Below are 16,965 nucleotides of genomic sequence, written 5' to 3' on the forward strand. Positions count from 1 at the left end.
GAGGTCGATGTCATGATTAAACTTTGGGAAGTGATATGGACAGCTTTATCAAGTACTTTTATCATCTAAAATGTCTTGTTGGCCACAATATGCCCTGGGCTTGGTGGCAAGGTGCCAATGTCCCACATCGCTGGCGCACTACCAAGCACAAACTCCAAAGTCCCGCCATTTTTGATAATATCGTGATGAATCCAGCTTTGGTTCCAGCCCTGCCCATTAACTTTCAGACTCTGGACGTAATAGCTGTCATCACTCAAATTCTCCGCTGAAATCACCAGGTATTTCTCGCTTCCAACATGCATGCTGATGTTTGAAAACCAAGGAGAGCCAATGAGATATACGGGCTGTGTGACTACTGGATACAGGCCTAGCATTTGCCACATCATCCAGGAGTCGATGGCTCCTGAGTCCGAGTTGCCAGGAAGACCGGAGCGTCCGTTGTTGTAGTATTGATTGACTGTTTGACGTGTTCGAAGGACAGTTTTATACTGCCGTTGAGGTAGATAATTATACAGCAATGGAGTGGAGAAGCTGGGTTCATTGCCTGGGTTGTAAAGGGTAGTGCCGACTCCATTGCCGCCATTCACGCCAACCGCACTTCCCAATCCGGGAATGAACATTGCATCGAGGCGGGATTCCGTAGTATTTGCACCGCCCATGAAGCTGATGAGAGTCTGCATGTCAAATGGGACAGTCCAAGAATATTCCCACGGTAGCGCTTCATAAGTGTAACTTGTAGCTTCACACCCCTCGCCGCAAACTCCAGGCTGGAAATTTGGGTCTCTGGTGCCATTCGAGTAAAGAGGGGCCAGAAAACCAGTGAAGTTGTAAGAAGTGAGATTATGCTGCCAGATGTATTGCCAATTTCTAGTGATTGTAAGATCTCAAAGCCTAGCCAATAAAGATATTGGCACTTACGCTGAACGATTGAGATACTTCTGGTAGCTCGTAGGATCAAGACCTGCTGCAACTTGCGCAACAGAGAAATCATTCAAAGCATATTCCACTGTCCGGCTGACACTTCGACTATAATCTGGACTAATCCAACCAAGTGAAAGCCAGTCTGGGAGAGCACCTCGACCTTCCTTTACACTGGATGTGGGATCACCCGCGTCCCAAGTGTTGTACGGTGTCAGTTCGGCATCAGTCAACATTGCTTGGTACCCCGCGGTCCAGTTGATGCCATAGTCAAGGTTTTTAATATATGCGTCTGCTAGAACATTGTCTGCGTTGCTACCGCCCTGAACTTGGCCATTATAAAACCCAGATCTGCCGTCTGGCATAAAAACCTCATGGCGCCAAATATCAATGGCGGAACGAATGATCCCTGCCGCGCGAGCAGGCAAGATCAGCAAGAGGAGACTATTCGTGCATCTGAAAGTGTCCCAGAAAGTGTAGTAATCGTCATAGGTAGGCTCGTCAGTTTGCCAATGTGGGTTCTGACCACTTTTGTCTGTTGGCATGAGAGTGGTATGATACAACCCAGTGTAGAACATCTCCAGTCTGGTAGTATTTGACAGATCAGTAGTAGTTATTGTGCTCAAAATGTCTTGGTTCCAAGAATTTTTGGCGGCTTGGGCTACTTCTGTCAGATTCCAGTTAGGAATTTCTTGACCCTTGAATTGGCATGCCATCTCAACTGATTTCCACGATATCCCGATCTTTGATCTGATAGTCGATGCATTTGATGCGAATGAGAAGACTGCTCCGACCCGGTCTCCGAAGAGATATGATTGAGGGCCGCCATTAATGGTGGAGGAGTTGCTGAACGTCGGCTCGGCGTTCAAGTCCGCTGGCCAATATGGATCAGTGTAGATGCCGGAGAATGTTTGCCATAACATTGGCTCAGTATCAAACTCAGCGCAATAATATATTTGATACGCGGGAACTATTCAATTGTCAATTTGGAATATCGGGTTGAAACATTTCTCTTCTTACTCTCACTGAAAGCTCCTTTGTATATGCCCCATCCTTGATACTGCTGGCCACTGTCAGAGACCGTGATCTTGCCGTTGGCATAGAACTGAGACTGATATCCGCCGCCATTGGATGGCAGGTAATGGGAAAGATCGACAAGAATATGGCTTGAAGCAACTCCAGGCATTGTGTATTGGAAGATACCTGCATTGCTGGTGGCGGACAACTCGGTGGTGATACCGTTTTGGAAAATTGATTTGTAGTACCCGACAGTTGCAGTATCATTTCCCTGTCGTGGCTCCATGTAAGTCAGGTTGTCCAAGACGTTCACGCCATCGAGAGAAACAAGAGGCATCTGGGACACAACTCCGTACACTGGACCTCCACCTGTTCCAGAAACATGGGTCATCGAGAAGCCAGTGACATTCCCATCTGGCGTATATCCAGCATTCTGACCAATACTTGTATTGAACGACGTCGTGTCAGGTCCAAGCTTTACAGATCCGAATGGAAGAACAGCTCCTGGAAAACAGTTCCCACCGTTGAAGGCTGTTCCGGGAACAGTTCCTTCAGTACCCAGAAATGGCTGTACATACTGAGACCAATCGACAGAGGTGTTGGTGCTATTTTGAGCAGTGACTAGTCTGAAGGCACCAAGACCTATCAGGATAATCAGCGAGTGAGATATCATAATGGCGTGAAGAATCAACGTGGTTGTTGAGGATCGATCACATAGACTTAGAGCCTTAAATGGGATGTTTACTTACCTTCGGCTTTTGCAGCTGCCCCTGCTTGAGACGCTGTGCAACGTCACATCCCCAACTTGTCGATTACTTACATCTTTCCCGGCCTCGCATTGATGCGTTGGGAGACTGTTCACATTCTGTTCACTTTCCGAGCTCCGAAGCCCAGATGTGGCTTAAGAAGATCAGCACTGTCCTGCAGTAGCGCAATGTCAGCTTTGACCCCACCTTGCCGACGCGGGGCTTGAAAATGCTCAACGCGGGCACGAATAGGAGAGTTTTCATGAAAGTGGGATGGTCGACATCAAAAGCTTTCATGCATACCAAGCTGCAAGTTCAGGATGAGCTCAAAGTTTTTAGACTGTTTTCCAAGCTTCCGGACGAAAAGATGACATCAGGTAAACTTTCCCAGCCGTGTTTGGCCTCTTCAAGCATGGCTGAACATCCGAGCTTGATTCATTCTAAGTTTTTCCCATGGACGTAAAGATGTGAGCTTCGAGCATCAACTCAAGCATGCAGAAATCAGCGACGGCATCGAGCTCTCATTCAACCTCAAATTTGTGAATGATGGCGCCTTCAAGCATTCTCTCTGCATTTTGCTTCTTTCTCTTGGGCAACAGAAGCTTGACCAATGCACAGTTCAACAATTACAATACTACAGCGAATGGCACTTTACCAGTGTACAGCTCAGACACTGTTCCCCAGATTACGGAGAATTCAACAGACAACGATCCAAATTATATCGCACCATACTTCCCACTCCTCGGATTCAAAGAGTATGCAGGAAATCCAATTCTTGCACCAAACCCAGCAAATAATTGGGAATCGGCGTACCTCTACAACCCTTCAGCGATTGTTGTCGACGGCACGATTTGGCTGCTCTATCGAGCCCAGAACTCCACCAGAACTTCTTCAATCGGTCTTGCTTGGTCGAAGGATGGGTACAATTTCACACGCTACAACAATCCTGTAGTGAATGCCACCGAACCATATGAGCATGTTGGCGGCTGCGAAGACCCTCGTGTCATTCGAGTCAATGGCACTTTCTACCTCACTTACACTGGCTACGATCTTCACACTGCTCGTCTCTGCCTCGCGACCTCTACCGATCTGGTCAATTGGACGAAGTATGGACCTATGCTCCCGAACGTTACAGACGTTGTTTACAACTGGCAAGAACCTCTCGTGTCCTGGGTTCCTCGACAAGGTTGGTCGAAAAGCGGGGCGATCCTGAACGAAAGACAACCAGATGGTACTTACCACATGCATTTTGGGGACTCCTTTCTCTATTTCGCAAACTCGACTGACCTGATACACTGGAATGTAACTTACGATCAGCCGCCGTACACACCCAAGCTGAATGTTTGGGAGCAAGCGCTGATGGAGTCCGCCGCTCCGCCAGTCAAGACTCGAGATGGGATGTGGTTAAAGTTCTACAATGGTGTTGCAACAGGTCTTGGAGGCTATACTCCAAGTCAGTATAGTACAGGTCAGATGCTGATTGATCCCGTTAACAACCCGTATGGTCCACCGATTGCGAGGTTGGAGACACCAATACTGCAGCCGACCAGTGTACATGAGATTGAGGGGCAAGTGGATAATGTCGTTTTCAGTGAGGGATTGGTTCAATTTAAAGGACAGTGGTTCTTGTATTTTGGACAGGGTGATGCATTTCTGGGAGTTGCGACTGCCCCAGTCCAGCCATAAGTAGTTTGGGGGTTCGGGACTAAAAGATAGCTGCTGTTATGCAAATACACTCCAATGAAACTCTTGTTGAATTCCCAAGTTAGGGCTGATGTCAACGACCTCTTGTTGTGCAAGGCTGCGAGTGAGATCTGAATGGGGTTCACAACGAAAAAGGGGCTCGCTTAATGAATGTTTAATGTGGAAGTCAACCCAAGATAGTATTGACGCTATAATAATGCCTTCTAGCCATTGCTGATGGTGCTGGCGAAGCTTTTTATTTCAATCCTCTTGGCACAGATATAGCCATGAAAGAGATTTAGAGGCAGTTTGGAGACCTTTCGCTTCAACGATCTGCTCATCTCCAGGCACGATGTCAAGGGCATTGTCGCTTAGCAACACGCCATCTCGTTCCTCGAATACCAATCCTTTCGTCGGCTTCTTTGCAGTGATATGCATCTAATCACCAATAGTGGTAATTATAACGCCTCTATCGTTAGAGGAGAGATACTTGAAGGGCTGGGGCCAATCAGTATCACGCGATAAACAGACACCGTCTATAGAAATTCGTGCTGCTAAGACCAAAGGCTCTCCACTTCTAGTGTCGATAACACCGGAAAGAACTTCAGTCGTCCCATTCTCGAGGGTAGTCACCCCCTTTCTGATAATAGTATTTCTGACCTCTTTCCCAGTATCGACCGAGATAAAGCGCAGCTTTACATCCGCGATGAACTTCTTGGTTTTGTTGCTGACAATCCAGACACTGAAGAGAAGATTGTTAGCAGGACGTGCATGAGAAACACTCCATTCATGGTGTTGTCTCTGAATACCGATAGCGATGGGTGCCAGACATCTGGAAATTGTATAGTATGCAGGCTTCTTGCGAAGGAAATAGTCCACGATGGCCCAAGACGTACAGAGCCACACGTCGTTCATCTGCCAGAGTGCACCGCCGCATTTTCTGTTGCCGCCCCACTCTTTCCTCCACCTGCGGTACGCATACATAAGTGCTTCTGATTGGATCAGTTGAGTAAGGTGGATGTATGCCTGTGGAGAACTATCAGCTCAGTGTCTGCATTCACCTAAGCCTCTAGTATGCATACCTCCAAATTCGCAGTAGTCTTGAAATTCTCGACTAGATAAGTGGCCATTCGCCTCTCGTGACCGTCGGCTTTGTTGTGAAAGTCGAAAGTATGTGACTGAGGGTGAAGCTCAGAAGAACTCTCAACGAAGTATCGGATTGTCTGTATGTGTGGAAATTCTTCCATTCCAAATTCGCCAACGAAGCGGCCCCCAAGAGATTCGAACACTTGATATTTCTCCTAAGTTCCATGCCAAACTGTATTCGTAAGTTTTCTCCGCAGAAGATGATAATGGTGAGACTTACCATTCCATTGATGAATGTCTCCTGTCAACGGATCCGACGTTGGCTTTCCTTCAGAATAGGGAGAACTCGGCCAGTATGGGACATTTGGTAATTCTTGTGCCATTATCAGAGGTAAAAGATATTCAAAGATGTACCTCGCAGGGTAGTTCGTCTTCAGCCAAGATGATGGGTCTTTATCATTGAAGTCATACTCTAAACCAAAGCTTTCTCGGACTTGATAATCTTCGTTACTACCAGCAAACATTACTATAGATGAATGATGTCTTAAGCGTCGGAGATTCTGTGTAGCTTCCTCCCGGACTGAGTCTAAGAATTCTGGCCAAACAGGGTAGGAAGCACATGCAAACATGAAATCTTGCCAGACCAGAATGCCAAGCTCATCGCACAGATCATAGAAAATTTCCTCTTCAAAAACGCCTCCTCCCCAGACTCTATTCCAGAAGTCAGCAAAGTCTAGAATAAGAATAGGACAGCCGAAGTTCCGTAAACTTACCTTGTCATCACTTGACCGCCGTCAACCATCATCTGAAGCCATTTTCGATATTTGTCTTTCGTAATGCGAGGAATGAAATTGTCTGCTGGAATCCAACAATTTCCTCCACAGAAGACGTCTACTCCATTAACTCGGAAATAGAAGGACTTTCCGTGGCAGTCATTATTCTGAACCAACTCACTACGACGTAGCCCAATGTGCTTGGTCACTTTGTCAAGCGTAATGTCATCGGTGGAGATTTCGGCAGAGAGTTCATAAAGTGGCTGTGATCCATAGCCATGAGGATACCACAGCTGTGGCTTTTCGAGGTAAGTCTCGACTGACGCACAGTCGTTTTCAACCCGAACAACATTTTGCCAGATCACTTCACCTCGCAGTGTGAGAGCAAAAGTTACAAAGTCAACTTTGCCTTCCACTCTGGCATGAACTGTCCCGGTCGCTGCTTGGAGATTCCTGTCGAGTTCAAGCTGGGCCCAAAGATCTGCCACTCTGGCATGGTACATCTCCAACCAAACCGGTCTCCAGGGTCCAGCGGTCATCAGAATTGGACCCCAGTCCCAACCCTGTGCTTATATCAGTGCAGCTCTAATCCTTGGAGAAGGTTGCGTACCCAGTGGTATTGCGCTTTTCGTACTGCAACACGTCCTGCCCCTCCATTGCATGCGATAAACGGTGGTGATCTGTCTCGCCATCACCGCTGGTACAGGTTTGTACTCTCCGTCTTATCAAGTCTACTTGCTGACACGGTCAAGCCGCCGGATATGTGAATACAGGATCCATACTATCATCTCGAGCTAGTATCGCATTCATATATATCTTCGGTGTCGTATTTACTTTCTCCTAGGCCTCCATGCAGTAAGCATTTACTTTCCTAGAGATGCTTAATAATTTAATTAACACTAATCAAGACCACTCTACCCTATCGAAGTAATGTCAACGCAAATACGAGCGAAAGGAGTCTTTGTCTTCCACGTTTGTGACCTGTTGAATTTCCGAGTCTCTCAACTCACATTTGGCTAATTAGATAACAGCAGGACTCTCGGGCTTTGTCAACACTTTTGCAGCACCAGTCGCCCTGAAAAATATTGGCTATTGGTTCTATTTGTTCTTCGTCTTCTGGGACGTATTTGAGTTCTTCTTCATCTATTTCTTCTTTGTTTAAACGAAGGGACGGACTTTGGAAGAGATGGATGCAGTGTTCGAGGCGCCAAATCCGAGGAAGGCTAGCACCGCAAAGGTCATGGTTGCGAGAACGACTGTTGTAGATGAGGAAGGACGCGAGCATGGCGATGTAATAAAGATCTGAGGGAAAGAAGGCTTCACTATGCCATAGACTAATTCAGAAAATGATAACACATGAATCGATGAAAAGCAATGGATGGTATTTCTACGCTTCATTGTTGAACAGACCAATTGGCGTATAGACAAACTCGCCCATTAGCCCGAAAATTGACGGCATCAAGTATTATTTTTGACAGGGTGAAGAAGATAGAGATATTGTTCTTGAATGTTAGTGCGCTGGTAATGAAGTAAATCTTTCATCATCGATGCTCTGGTCTGGCCTCGATGGGTAGCTGAAATCTTCAACCCAAAGCATGCGGGCTCACCGCTTTGTCACGAGCAGACGCGCAGTTCGGTCCGTTATCAATAAATCTATACATCCTGAAAGTAAAACACTATGAAATGTGGCGAAGGAAATGACAATTTAAGGATATCATGTTGAATATTGAATTGTCAACTAAGAAGAACACTGGAAAAGTATCCAGGTGGTGGTCGGAAACAACGCTAGTGGTCAGTAGCCGGAGGGACATTCACATCGCGAAATCCGCAATTCAATCAACAACGCGCCCGAGATTTTCAAAGCCTCACTAGTTGATACCACCCCGCGGACGTCACGATTTACCTCGCGCAAGATGGCATCCCAAACATTGACCTCATCAATGCAACCTACAGATGTTTATGGCGGAGGTAAAAAGCTCTTCATAATCTGACGTTTGAACCTGGCTAACAGAGCTCCCCTCCATAGATGAAGTCTCAGCCATTATCCTCGATCCAGGATTCTCAAGCGTGCGCGCGGGCTTCGCTGGAGAAGATACACCGAAGTCCTTCGTCAGTTCATACTATGGGGTGAATGAGGGCGGACAGGTTTTCGGCGACGATGCAATCCACAACCCTCTCGCTGGGCTGGACATTCGAAATCCTATGTCGAAGGAGGGAATAGTGGAAGATTGGGACACAGCTACACGGTTATGGGAGTACGCGATCACATCACGGCTCACGAGCTTCAAACAGGCAGATCCGCGAAATAATGGCCTCAATGACGATCTGAAGGATTTGGATGTGGAGATGGATGGGGTCGAGGAAGGAGAGAAACCGCTTGAGGAGCACCCTTTGCTCATGACAGAGACAGCATGGAATAGTCCAAAGAATCGCGAAAGAGCCATCGAGATTGCAATGGAGTCGTGGGGCTGCCCCGCGTTCTGGCTCGCACGAAATAGTGTCCTGGCTGCGTTCGGAGCTGGAAAAGCGACTGCACTCGTTGTTGATGTTGGCGCATCTACAGCTTCAGTCCTCGCTATACACGATGGTCTTATACTGAAAAAGTCGATCCAGAAGTCACATCTCGCAGGTAATTGGCTCTCGTCGCAGATTCGAACCCTTTTCGCGACATCAGAACCCAAAGTTGAGCTCGTACCGCATTACACGATCATGTCAAAGACGCCCGTTGATGCAGGTGCTCCGGCCCAGGCCACATACCGCACATACGAGAAAGAGGTGACCGATAGCTTCAGAGCATTAGAAGAGGAGCGGGTTTTGACCGAGTTCAAAGAGTCTGTTGTACAAGTATGGACTGGACCAGGCCGTCTGAATAGCCCCATGCAAGCTGGCATGACCAACCTCGAGTACGCAAAGAGCCAGCCAGGACGAGTCTTCGAGATGCCAGATGGCTACAATCAGATGTGGGGTGGCGAGCGCTTCACTGTTGCAGAGGGTATGTGGGATGAGAGAGCCGCTCTTCCTGTTGCGGGAGAGCAACCGGTTCAAAAAGGACAAACAATTTCTGAGATGGTCAAAGCCAGTGTCAATGCAGTGGATATGGACTTGCGTTCCCAGCTGCTGCAGAACATTGTGGTAACTGGAGGCACGACGCTTGTCAATGGCTTTACGGACAGGCTGAACAACGAGCTTACGGTCATGTATCCAAGTGCAAGAATAAAGATCCAAGCAGCTGGTTTGACGGCTGAGAGAAGATTCGGAAGTTGGATTGGAGGCAGTATACTTGGCAGTCTCGGAACATTCCATCAGATGTGGATTAGCAAAAAGGAGTTTGAAGAATTTGGTTCGTCCGTTGTAGAGAAGAGGTGCAAATGAGCAATCAAATGACCTGAGTAGCTTCAAAAGTCATTGCTTCAGGTGGCTGGGGTCTTCTGGGAGTCAGGTGTTTATTACTGGATACCATTTCCCAGGCTTGTAATCTAAACAGGAAAAGCTAGCAGAGCTATAGAACGTTGCTTAACTCACAAGATTCACGAGCATGGATTTCCCTTCTGATTGGCACTCCTAAGATTCTTCTACAACTTCCTTCTTGATCAGTTCCAATGCACAGTTCTAGCTCTGTCCTGAAAACCCACCAGCTCTTCTCTAACCATCTTACCAGCTTCTGCATATATCTCACGCTAGAACACGAGCTACACCTTAAAGCTCTGGAGTGCAAACAGCAATTAACAATGACAAAAGATCTCATTTCCATTTTCGTCTGTGTATCTTTAAACAACCCCTTCATAATTCATAATTGTATCCGACACGACTACCAACCCCTCCATCTAGGCCACACATCAATAATCTCATCCTCTTTTCCCTTCCTAGTCTCATCGACAATCAGGTACCAACCAAACCCGGCTCCAGCAATGCAAGCATGATTAGGCCAGATTCTGACCTTCTGGCCGACCTCCAAAGGCTCAGGAGTGATTCCTTGCCCGTTCCAAACCAAGATACCGTGCTCTTGACTTATTCTACCCACTTGCCAGCCAACATATTTCTCTGGTCCAGAGATTGGCATTCGTGCCTCAGGCCTGTTCCACGGCGTCATGATTCCCCATCCCGAGTAAGCTTTGCACGGTTCTCGACCCAGAGCAAGGGTACCACTTCCAACCAGCGCTTCAGCAGAGCCGTCTTTACCCCTACCTGGGTACAGTGATACGAGCTCAGCTACGATCGTGAGTGCGAGGTCATTCCAAGTCAGCATTGCGTGCGGTCCTTCCGTAGGTAGAGCATGAGTAGACAGTTGCTGAAGATCGAGCGTAGGGTACACTCCAGCATGCATCTCTAGACTGCATTTCAAGTCTCGAATAGCTTGGAAGGTGCCTCGAAGGGAAGCGATTGCTTTTGCTTCTTCAACGGGAGTGTCTTCGTTATCGATGAGGAGATTTCGGACAGACGTCGTGGTGGGCGTGGCTCCAACGGAGAGAACAAGATCCTTGTTTGGGGAGACCGATTGTACAGCTTGGGCCGTCACGAGGAGGGATTCGAATTCCTGGCGGAGGAGGTCGAGGGCGTCGGCGCGGTTGGAGGAGTTGTAAGATTGGCCAGCGTGAGCGTAGAGACCTAAGAGTTCGACAGTTCCAGAGGACTCAAGGGAGAGAATGGAGGAGATTAGTTGAGCACAAGCTTCGGTTTGTGGAGGTACTCCTGCACGGTGCGTGCCCATGTCAATCTTAAGGAAGATCTGGGGAGCGATGGAGGAAGATTTGTAGATAGCTACAGCAGATGAAAGTTGTGCAGGGTGATCGATCATGAGAGACAGTCCCCCGGAACCTAAAGCCTTTGTTATCAAGGACAGACGCTCGACCGCCGATGGGGTAACAGGAAAGGCGTATAGAAGCTGTAAAATTTAGTTGAATGCCCCAGTTGGCAGTTTAGTATGGAGACTTACGTTGACAGCCCGTCCTGCACCTTTGTATTCAAGCAGAAGTGGAGCAACATGCTCTGCTTCCATCACGGTCGATACCATGATGTTCACAGGTCCTGCTCCGCTTCCGACTTGCAATCTGGTGAGCTCCGTCGTCTGAGATTGTCAGCAAATATATACTGAAATGTAGAGTTGGGTGATTATCCACAAATCTATATCACAAGTTCATAGTGATTCAGATGAGGGGACCAGAAGTAAGTCCCTACCTTGTGAGTCTTGATATGAGCCCTCCAGCCAAACTTAAGAGTCTCGACAGCTTCCAGCATTCGGTTGCAGTTATTCTGTACTTTGCTGAGGTCCAGGACGGCAGCAGGGCCAGCCACATCTTTGATTGATTTTCCAACGAATTGCTTCTGTAGCTCCTCTTTGATAGAGAGAGGATATAATGATATATTTGGCATATTGATGAATCGAGACTACTCGATGGTGACTTGATATGATGAAAGATGAGAGGACCGTGAAGCTGAAACGACACAAAGTCGGGGATGTAAGTATTTAATGACCGCGAACAGAGTTTGTGAAATCCGATTGAGTGATTATGATTGGAATGAAATTTGAATCATGATTTCTAGTCAAATCTTTAAAGGCGTAGTCCCACTTCTTGTTTCGTGGTTCTCGCCGTGGGGCAAACAATGCCAAACCAACTCGTGCTTCGTGCCGATGCTTGATGCGATGAAGCTTGTTCAACGCCAAGTATATTGCTTAGCTCACGATAAAGAATCATCAACTATCATTATGGTCCAGAGACGCGCCAACAGATATTCTGGAAGCGTGAATAACAGGTTTTTGGAAAGAGTGGGGCAGTGAATAGACACGTGACAAGGCTGAGCAGAAATTCCGGTCTCCGTTCTTTCCAGTAGTGCACATTCCCATTCGCCTCGCATTCGCGATCTGGAGGGAGCTTCTACCTACTATAAATTGCAACCTCCCCACCTCAACAAACACCTTTGCGCGCGCACAATCGAACCTTTGGATCCACACATAACAATATTGCTGAACGAACCACGTCTTTCGGCGACTGCGACTTGATGGTTTGCAATTCTGCGCGAGGTGGAATCAGCTTCAGGGAGGAGTAGCTTGGTCCGACAAGATGGCGGATTTGGATATGGCGGAACACGACGGTGGGAAGAGCTGGGAAGAGGAGAAGCTTGAAGATGATCGTCTTATGGAGCAAATTCTTGCGAACCCAGAGCAATCAGGTCAAAATGAGGGTCTCTTTGACGTCAATCGTCCCCTTGATCTGGGCGACAAGGCAGACGACGCGCAAGACTTCGAAGACATCAGCGACGATGACCTCCCCGACGAAGAAGAGGCTACAGGTTCCAAAGATGACGACGGGCTTGGTCTCACAGATGATGTAGACATGGGTCTGGATGACGATGACGATTTGTTTGGAGACAATCAGCCCTCGACACCCTACGATCACTTCGATGAAGAGGATGATACCCAGGCCAACGGTGTGACCGATCCCTCGCATATTAACGGAGCACTCACATTGCCACCCGTGGATCCTGCAGAAGCAGTAGCAAATCTGCGCGCCCTCAACTTCCCCGAACATGCTCCTACAACTCATCAGGACGATATACCCGCTGACTACGAAGGTGATGATGACTTCATCCGCCAGAACTGGCCTTCTTATGAGAAAGAAAGCGCCATCAACCTCACAGAGCTCTTCCCTCCCCGACAAGCCCACTTCATTCCTAAAGCGCCGGTCAAACCTCCAAAGCCAGTAAATCCCACGAAGGTCAGCTTGGACTTGGCGCCTGATCAAGAGAAAGTCTTTCGAGCAGCAGGTCCAGCCAAATCTGATAAGAACAAATGGAGTCTGGAAGCAGAGGCGAAGGGTTTGGTGGCTATTGTAGAGGAATCTTCCGAGGAGGCGGATAGTGAGGATGAATTTGACTTTTCTCCTCAAGACCGTGACGAGGAGTTGGGGGGACGGTCTATGATAGACATTGAGATTGCTTGTGCAGATTGGGAATCCAACATCAACCCGCAGGTCCCGACACCGCCTCCGGAAGAGAACATCGAGCCTATGGACGCATGGGAGCAAGAGTTCCTCGGGCCTTCATTGAAGGGGAAGGAGAAAGCGAAGGACGACTTCACAATTACTCCTATCTATCCCGTTCCCAATTTCGACAATTTTGAGCAGTTGACTGCACAAGTTGCGAAGCGCGTCGTACTTGATCTCAACGACCCTCTTCTCCTGGTAGATACCTTGGAACCCAGCCAAGCAACAAAGCGTCGACGTCTTGATAAGAGAGGCAATTTCAAAGGTGTCGGTGCTGGCAGCTTCGCATCGACTCTGTCTGCGCGATTCAACATGTCAAACGACGAGGCATATGAGGCGCTGAAGGAAAATCATCAAAGCAAGGTTCGCGCTACACTTGGCAATATTTCTGTCGAGCACAGCCTGCCAGCACAGAAGCTTCAGTATCCATTCTACGTTGTCAAGATGGAGCCAAAGAAACTCCGTGAATATCACCGTCCTTATCTGCAAATGAAGGGCTTTAACCAAGTTCTCACCTTTTCTAAGCCGGGTATGCGAAAGAGAAAAGCAGTGAAGAACCTACCGACTACCGAAATCTTCAAGGAGTCCAAGGATCTGTCTCTTGCAGATCATTATTCTTCTGCTACCCTATTAGAATACTCCGAAGAACATCCCACTGTTCTTTCGAACTTTGGAATGGGCAACCGCATCATCAACTATTATAGGCGGAAGGACGCCGATGATGCGGAACGACCTAACCCAGAAGACAAGGTCGGCGATGCTACTGTGTTGCTTCCAGAGGATAAATCTCCATTTGCAAACTTTGGAATGGTCGATCCTGGTGAGACAGTACGCGCCATCCACAACCAGATGTACCGTGCGCCCATTTTCAAACACGAACCGAAAGGCACCGACTTTCTAGTTATCCGTTCTCAAACTGGCAAGGAAGGCGCTAATTACCATATTCGCAACATTGACAATCTTTTCGTTGTAGGACAACAATTCCCAAATATGGAAATTCCAGGCCCACATTCACGAAAGGTTACCAACGCTGCGAAAAGCCGTATGAAGATGATTGCATTCCGTAGAATTCGCCATAGCAGAGAGGGACATCTCAAGATTCAAGAGATCACCCGTCATATCTCCGGCTCTACCGATATGCAAAACAGGCAGAAACTCAAGGAATTTATGACGTATGATAAGGCCGACAAAGTCTGGCGGGTGAAGTCTGGAGAACCATTACCGGATGAAGCGACAATTCGTGCTATGGTCAAGCCAGAAGAGGTCTGTCTTATTGATGCAATGCAGGTCGGATCACAGCATCTCGAGGATGCTGGATACGTAGCAGGTGAAGAAGATGAAGCCAATGAAAGAGAAGACCAAAGTTTGGAGCAGAATCTTGCACCTTGGAGAACCACGAAGGCATTCATTGAGGCTTCAGCCGATAAGGCAATGCTTCAGCTCCATGGCGAAGGAGATCCATCTGGAAGAGGCTCTGCGTTCAGCTTCATCAAGACCTCGATGAAAGGTGGATACCTGGAGGCAATCGCTCATGGACCCATGGCTTCTGCTGCTGCTCGTGTCGCAAAGGATCCCAAGGCGAACAATGGTCACACATACAACGTTAAAGCCCAACAGTCCATTTATAATGAAGCAATTCGCCGTATTTGGGATCAACAAAAGTCTGAGCTTAGCAACGTCCATGAACCTGAAGCTATAAATGGAGAGATGAATGGTGGTGATAATAGCGGTCATGGAGTGGCCAACACCCCTGCACCTTTCGATGATGATAACGCTAGCGTCTTCAGCGTTACGAGTCGCCAAGGCAAGGTAATGAGAATCACCAGACAGTACGAGGACGAACATGGTGAAGTCCGTGAAGAGATCGAAGAGGTCACAGATCCCAAGGTCTGGCTTCGTTACGAGAAGTTGCGTCGTGAGAAGCAAGGAGCTGAGATCGAGTAAGCACATTTTGCAAATCCTGCAGTTCTTGACGTCGTCTTCGGCGTTCCAACCATCCAGTTTTGGAGAGCACATGCTAATCTAAGTTTTGTAGTGTCCATAATTGGCAACCCAGTGGTGATCCGGAGGCAGACAAGATTGCACTTGCTAGGTAGGTTGACTCTAATGCCAGGAAAGCCAATATGCTCACAAAATACAGGATCAAAGCCGAGCATGATCGACTCACTAGGAACAAGGAGCGTCGACAAGCTCGTGAGAAGCAAAAGTCTGGCCTAGGTAGAGGAAAGAAGAACCATAGCTTGATTGAGAACGGCGACGCTTTATCACCATCCTCCACACCAGTTCCATCCACCGAAAAGCCAACAGGCACCGCACGAAAGTGTGCTAATTGCGGCATGGTCGGCCATATCAAGACCAACAAAAAGTACTGCCAGTCCTGTCTTTCGTCTATAACCATGAAGGAATTCGGGTCGTTGTAGTCCTCAAGCGAGAACCTTCAATCTTCTGTTATCATATTTTGTCATCTACTTCCATGTCTTAGTTCACTTATGCTAACGCTTCATCTTCAGGCTCTGTCCCATGCTTAATGGCACTATGAAGCAAGAGGACATAGCTCAGAATCACGGTGGCTTTGGTGCAATCCAAGCTCCCATGTTCTCTTAGGTTGGGTGCGCTACACTTTTACTTCTCGACCTACCTTCTTCATCACACGAATACACACAAGACCGAATCGAATATGTGGTTAATAGGGCCACCAAAAACCAAGTCCCCAGACAGAGCGACACCTAATGACGCAAAAAGCTATTTCCTTTTCCCTTGTATACTACGAAAACCAATGGGCGCATACGGAAGCATTTACAGGCGTTTGGGCATGGCGATGGAGCTGGCGTTACATAATTGGAGCCACTGACCTCGGCATGACATGGATTTCTGTGGCGTCCGGCATATGTACGATTGGGGGCGTATACCATCAGGAAGCGAGATCTGCATTGGAAGCGGGGCTGCACCTGATTCGCGATAGATTGACGTGGTCACGATGATTTTTATATTGAATGTATTCGATTCGAGATTTGATTCCATTATGATGTTGTGAATTGATGCACTTGTCATTTCTGACAGCTTCACGCTTCCGATAATCAAAAGTTCAAGTGCGAAACCAACACCTTCTTCCTCCTTCAGCATTCTAACTCCAGCATCCTTTCCCCTCAACGAGTCCTTGGGAGTAAGGCAAGTTAGTTCCTGCATTCTCCAACACCATCCCACAGCATAACATAGATCCAAACATAACCCCAGCGCTGATCCTCCATCCTCCTCCCATCCCACCCCGCTAAGGAAAAGCGCTTCCGTACCGACCTCTCCACTCCCAATCCCGGTATTAGGGACTGGGGCAATTGTTGGTCTAGGTTAGATTATCCAAGACAAGACCAGCCCGCGCCCTCAGTGCTTGCTCTCGAGAGAGTTTTTCTACGCTGGCTTACTGTATGCATTTGATGCAGGAACTGCGAAGCACGCACGCACGCACGCACGCACGCACGCAGGAACATTGATGACGGGGGAGATGGAGATCGAGAGATCGAGAGACAGCTATCTGCAGAACGGATGTCGTGCATCCCCGCCGCCGTGACGTGAGAATGTGAGGAGGAGCTGCGCCTCAGTTGTGTGGTGTTGTGTTGAAGAATGAGGAGATGTTGGTGGGGAAATGAAAACATGAGATGTTGGGGTCGGTGTACGGGTGTGGCGCTGTAGCTTGGCGTGTTGGGTGTGGTGTTACTGTACGATTCGCAGAAGAGAAGCGCGTTTAGGGCGCTTGGCAGATGCCGT

The 16,965-nt window shown here is 48.0% G+C and overlaps 6 protein-coding genes across 6 annotated transcripts; 3 read left to right on the plus strand and 3 right to left on the minus strand.

The window, feature by feature from the left end:
* Positions 1-35: 35 nt before the first annotated feature.
* On the minus strand, positions 36-2,774 carry LY89DRAFT_713443 (glycosyl hydrolase; the record flags this gene model as incomplete). Its single annotated transcript, XM_018218053.1, has 5 exons — positions 36-867; positions 919-1,888; positions 1,939-2,577; positions 2,685-2,717; positions 2,756-2,774. The coding sequence occupies 5 exons, from the start codon at positions 2,772-2,774 to the stop codon at positions 66-68; spliced, it is 2,463 nt and encodes an 820-aa protein (XP_018078996.1). The 3' UTR covers positions 36-65.
* Positions 2,775-3,028: 254 nt separating this feature from the next.
* Positions 3,029-4,367, plus strand: LY89DRAFT_776712 (uncharacterized protein; the record flags this gene model as incomplete). The annotated part of the gene is made up of 1 exon (XM_018222070.1): positions 3,029-4,367. Exon 1 carries the CDS (start codon positions 3,225-3,227, stop codon positions 4,365-4,367), a length of 1,143 nt encoding a protein of 380 aa, XP_018078997.1. The 5' UTR covers positions 3,029-3,224.
* A 258-nt stretch (positions 4,368-4,625) lies between these two features.
* Positions 4,626-7,465, minus strand: LY89DRAFT_745602 (beta-mannosidase precursor; the record flags this gene model as incomplete). The annotated part of the gene is made up of 8 exons (XM_018221075.1): positions 4,626-4,771; positions 4,811-5,390; positions 5,447-5,652; positions 5,731-6,161; positions 6,224-6,786; positions 6,834-6,907; positions 7,091-7,094; positions 7,400-7,465. The coding sequence occupies 8 exons, from the start codon at positions 7,463-7,465 to the stop codon at positions 4,626-4,628; spliced, it is 2,070 nt and encodes a 689-aa protein (XP_018078998.1).
* A 429-nt stretch (positions 7,466-7,894) lies between these two features.
* Positions 7,895-9,748, plus strand: LY89DRAFT_776713 (Actin/actin-like protein). Its single transcript, XM_018222071.1, has 2 exons — positions 7,895-8,191; positions 8,250-9,748. Exons 1-2 carry the CDS (start codon positions 8,137-8,139, stop codon positions 9,593-9,595), a joined length of 1,401 nt encoding a protein of 466 aa, XP_018078999.1. The 5' UTR covers positions 7,895-8,136; the 3' UTR covers positions 9,596-9,748.
* Positions 9,749-9,853: 105 nt separating this feature from the next.
* Positions 9,854-11,941, minus strand: LY89DRAFT_605405 (uncharacterized protein). Its single transcript, XM_018210392.1, has 3 exons — positions 11,399-11,941; positions 11,157-11,288; positions 9,854-11,105 (listed from the first exon to the last, which is right to left on the minus strand). The coding sequence occupies exons 1-3, from the start codon at positions 11,591-11,593 to the stop codon at positions 10,032-10,034; spliced, it is 1,401 nt and encodes a 466-aa protein (XP_018079000.1). The 5' UTR covers positions 11,594-11,941; the 3' UTR covers positions 9,854-10,031.
* Positions 11,942-12,297: 356 nt separating this feature from the next.
* On the plus strand, positions 12,298-15,147 carry LY89DRAFT_634867 (uncharacterized protein; the record flags this gene model as incomplete). The annotated part of the gene is made up of 2 exons (XM_018211412.1): positions 12,298-14,223; positions 14,290-15,147. The coding sequence occupies 2 exons, from the start codon at positions 12,298-12,300 to the stop codon at positions 15,145-15,147; spliced, it is 2,784 nt and encodes a 927-aa protein (XP_018079001.1).
* Between the last annotated feature and the right edge of the window lie 1,818 nt (positions 15,148-16,965).

Source organism: Mollisia scopiformis, assembly GCF_001500285.1.
Source record: "Mollisia scopiformis unplaced genomic scaffold LY89scaffold_1, whole genome shotgun sequence".
Classification (NCBI taxonomy): domain Eukaryota; kingdom Fungi; phylum Ascomycota; class Leotiomycetes; order Helotiales; family Mollisiaceae; genus Mollisia; species Mollisia scopiformis.

Bases quoted from the DNA above. Each gene is read 5' to 3' on its own strand.
- LY89DRAFT_776713 (XM_018222071.1), top strand. From the start codon at position 8,137: ATGGCATCCCAAACATTGACCTCATCAATGCAACCTACAGATGTTTAT. The intron at 8,192-8,249 runs GTAAAAAGCTCT...TCCCCTCCATAG, and splicing joins TACAGATGTTTATGGCGGAG to ATGAAGTCTCAGCCATTATC.
- LY89DRAFT_605405 (XM_018210392.1), bottom strand. From the start codon at position 11,593: ATGCCAAATATATCATTATATCCTCTCTCTATCAAAGAGGAGCTACAG. The intron at 11,289-11,398 runs GTAGGGACTTAC...TGACAATCTCAG, and splicing joins CTCATATCAAGACTCACAAG to ACGACGGAGCTCACCAGATT. The intron at 11,106-11,156 runs GTAAGTCTCCAT...TAAATTTTACAG, and splicing joins GTGCAGGACGGGCTGTCAAC to CTTCTATACGCCTTTCCTGT.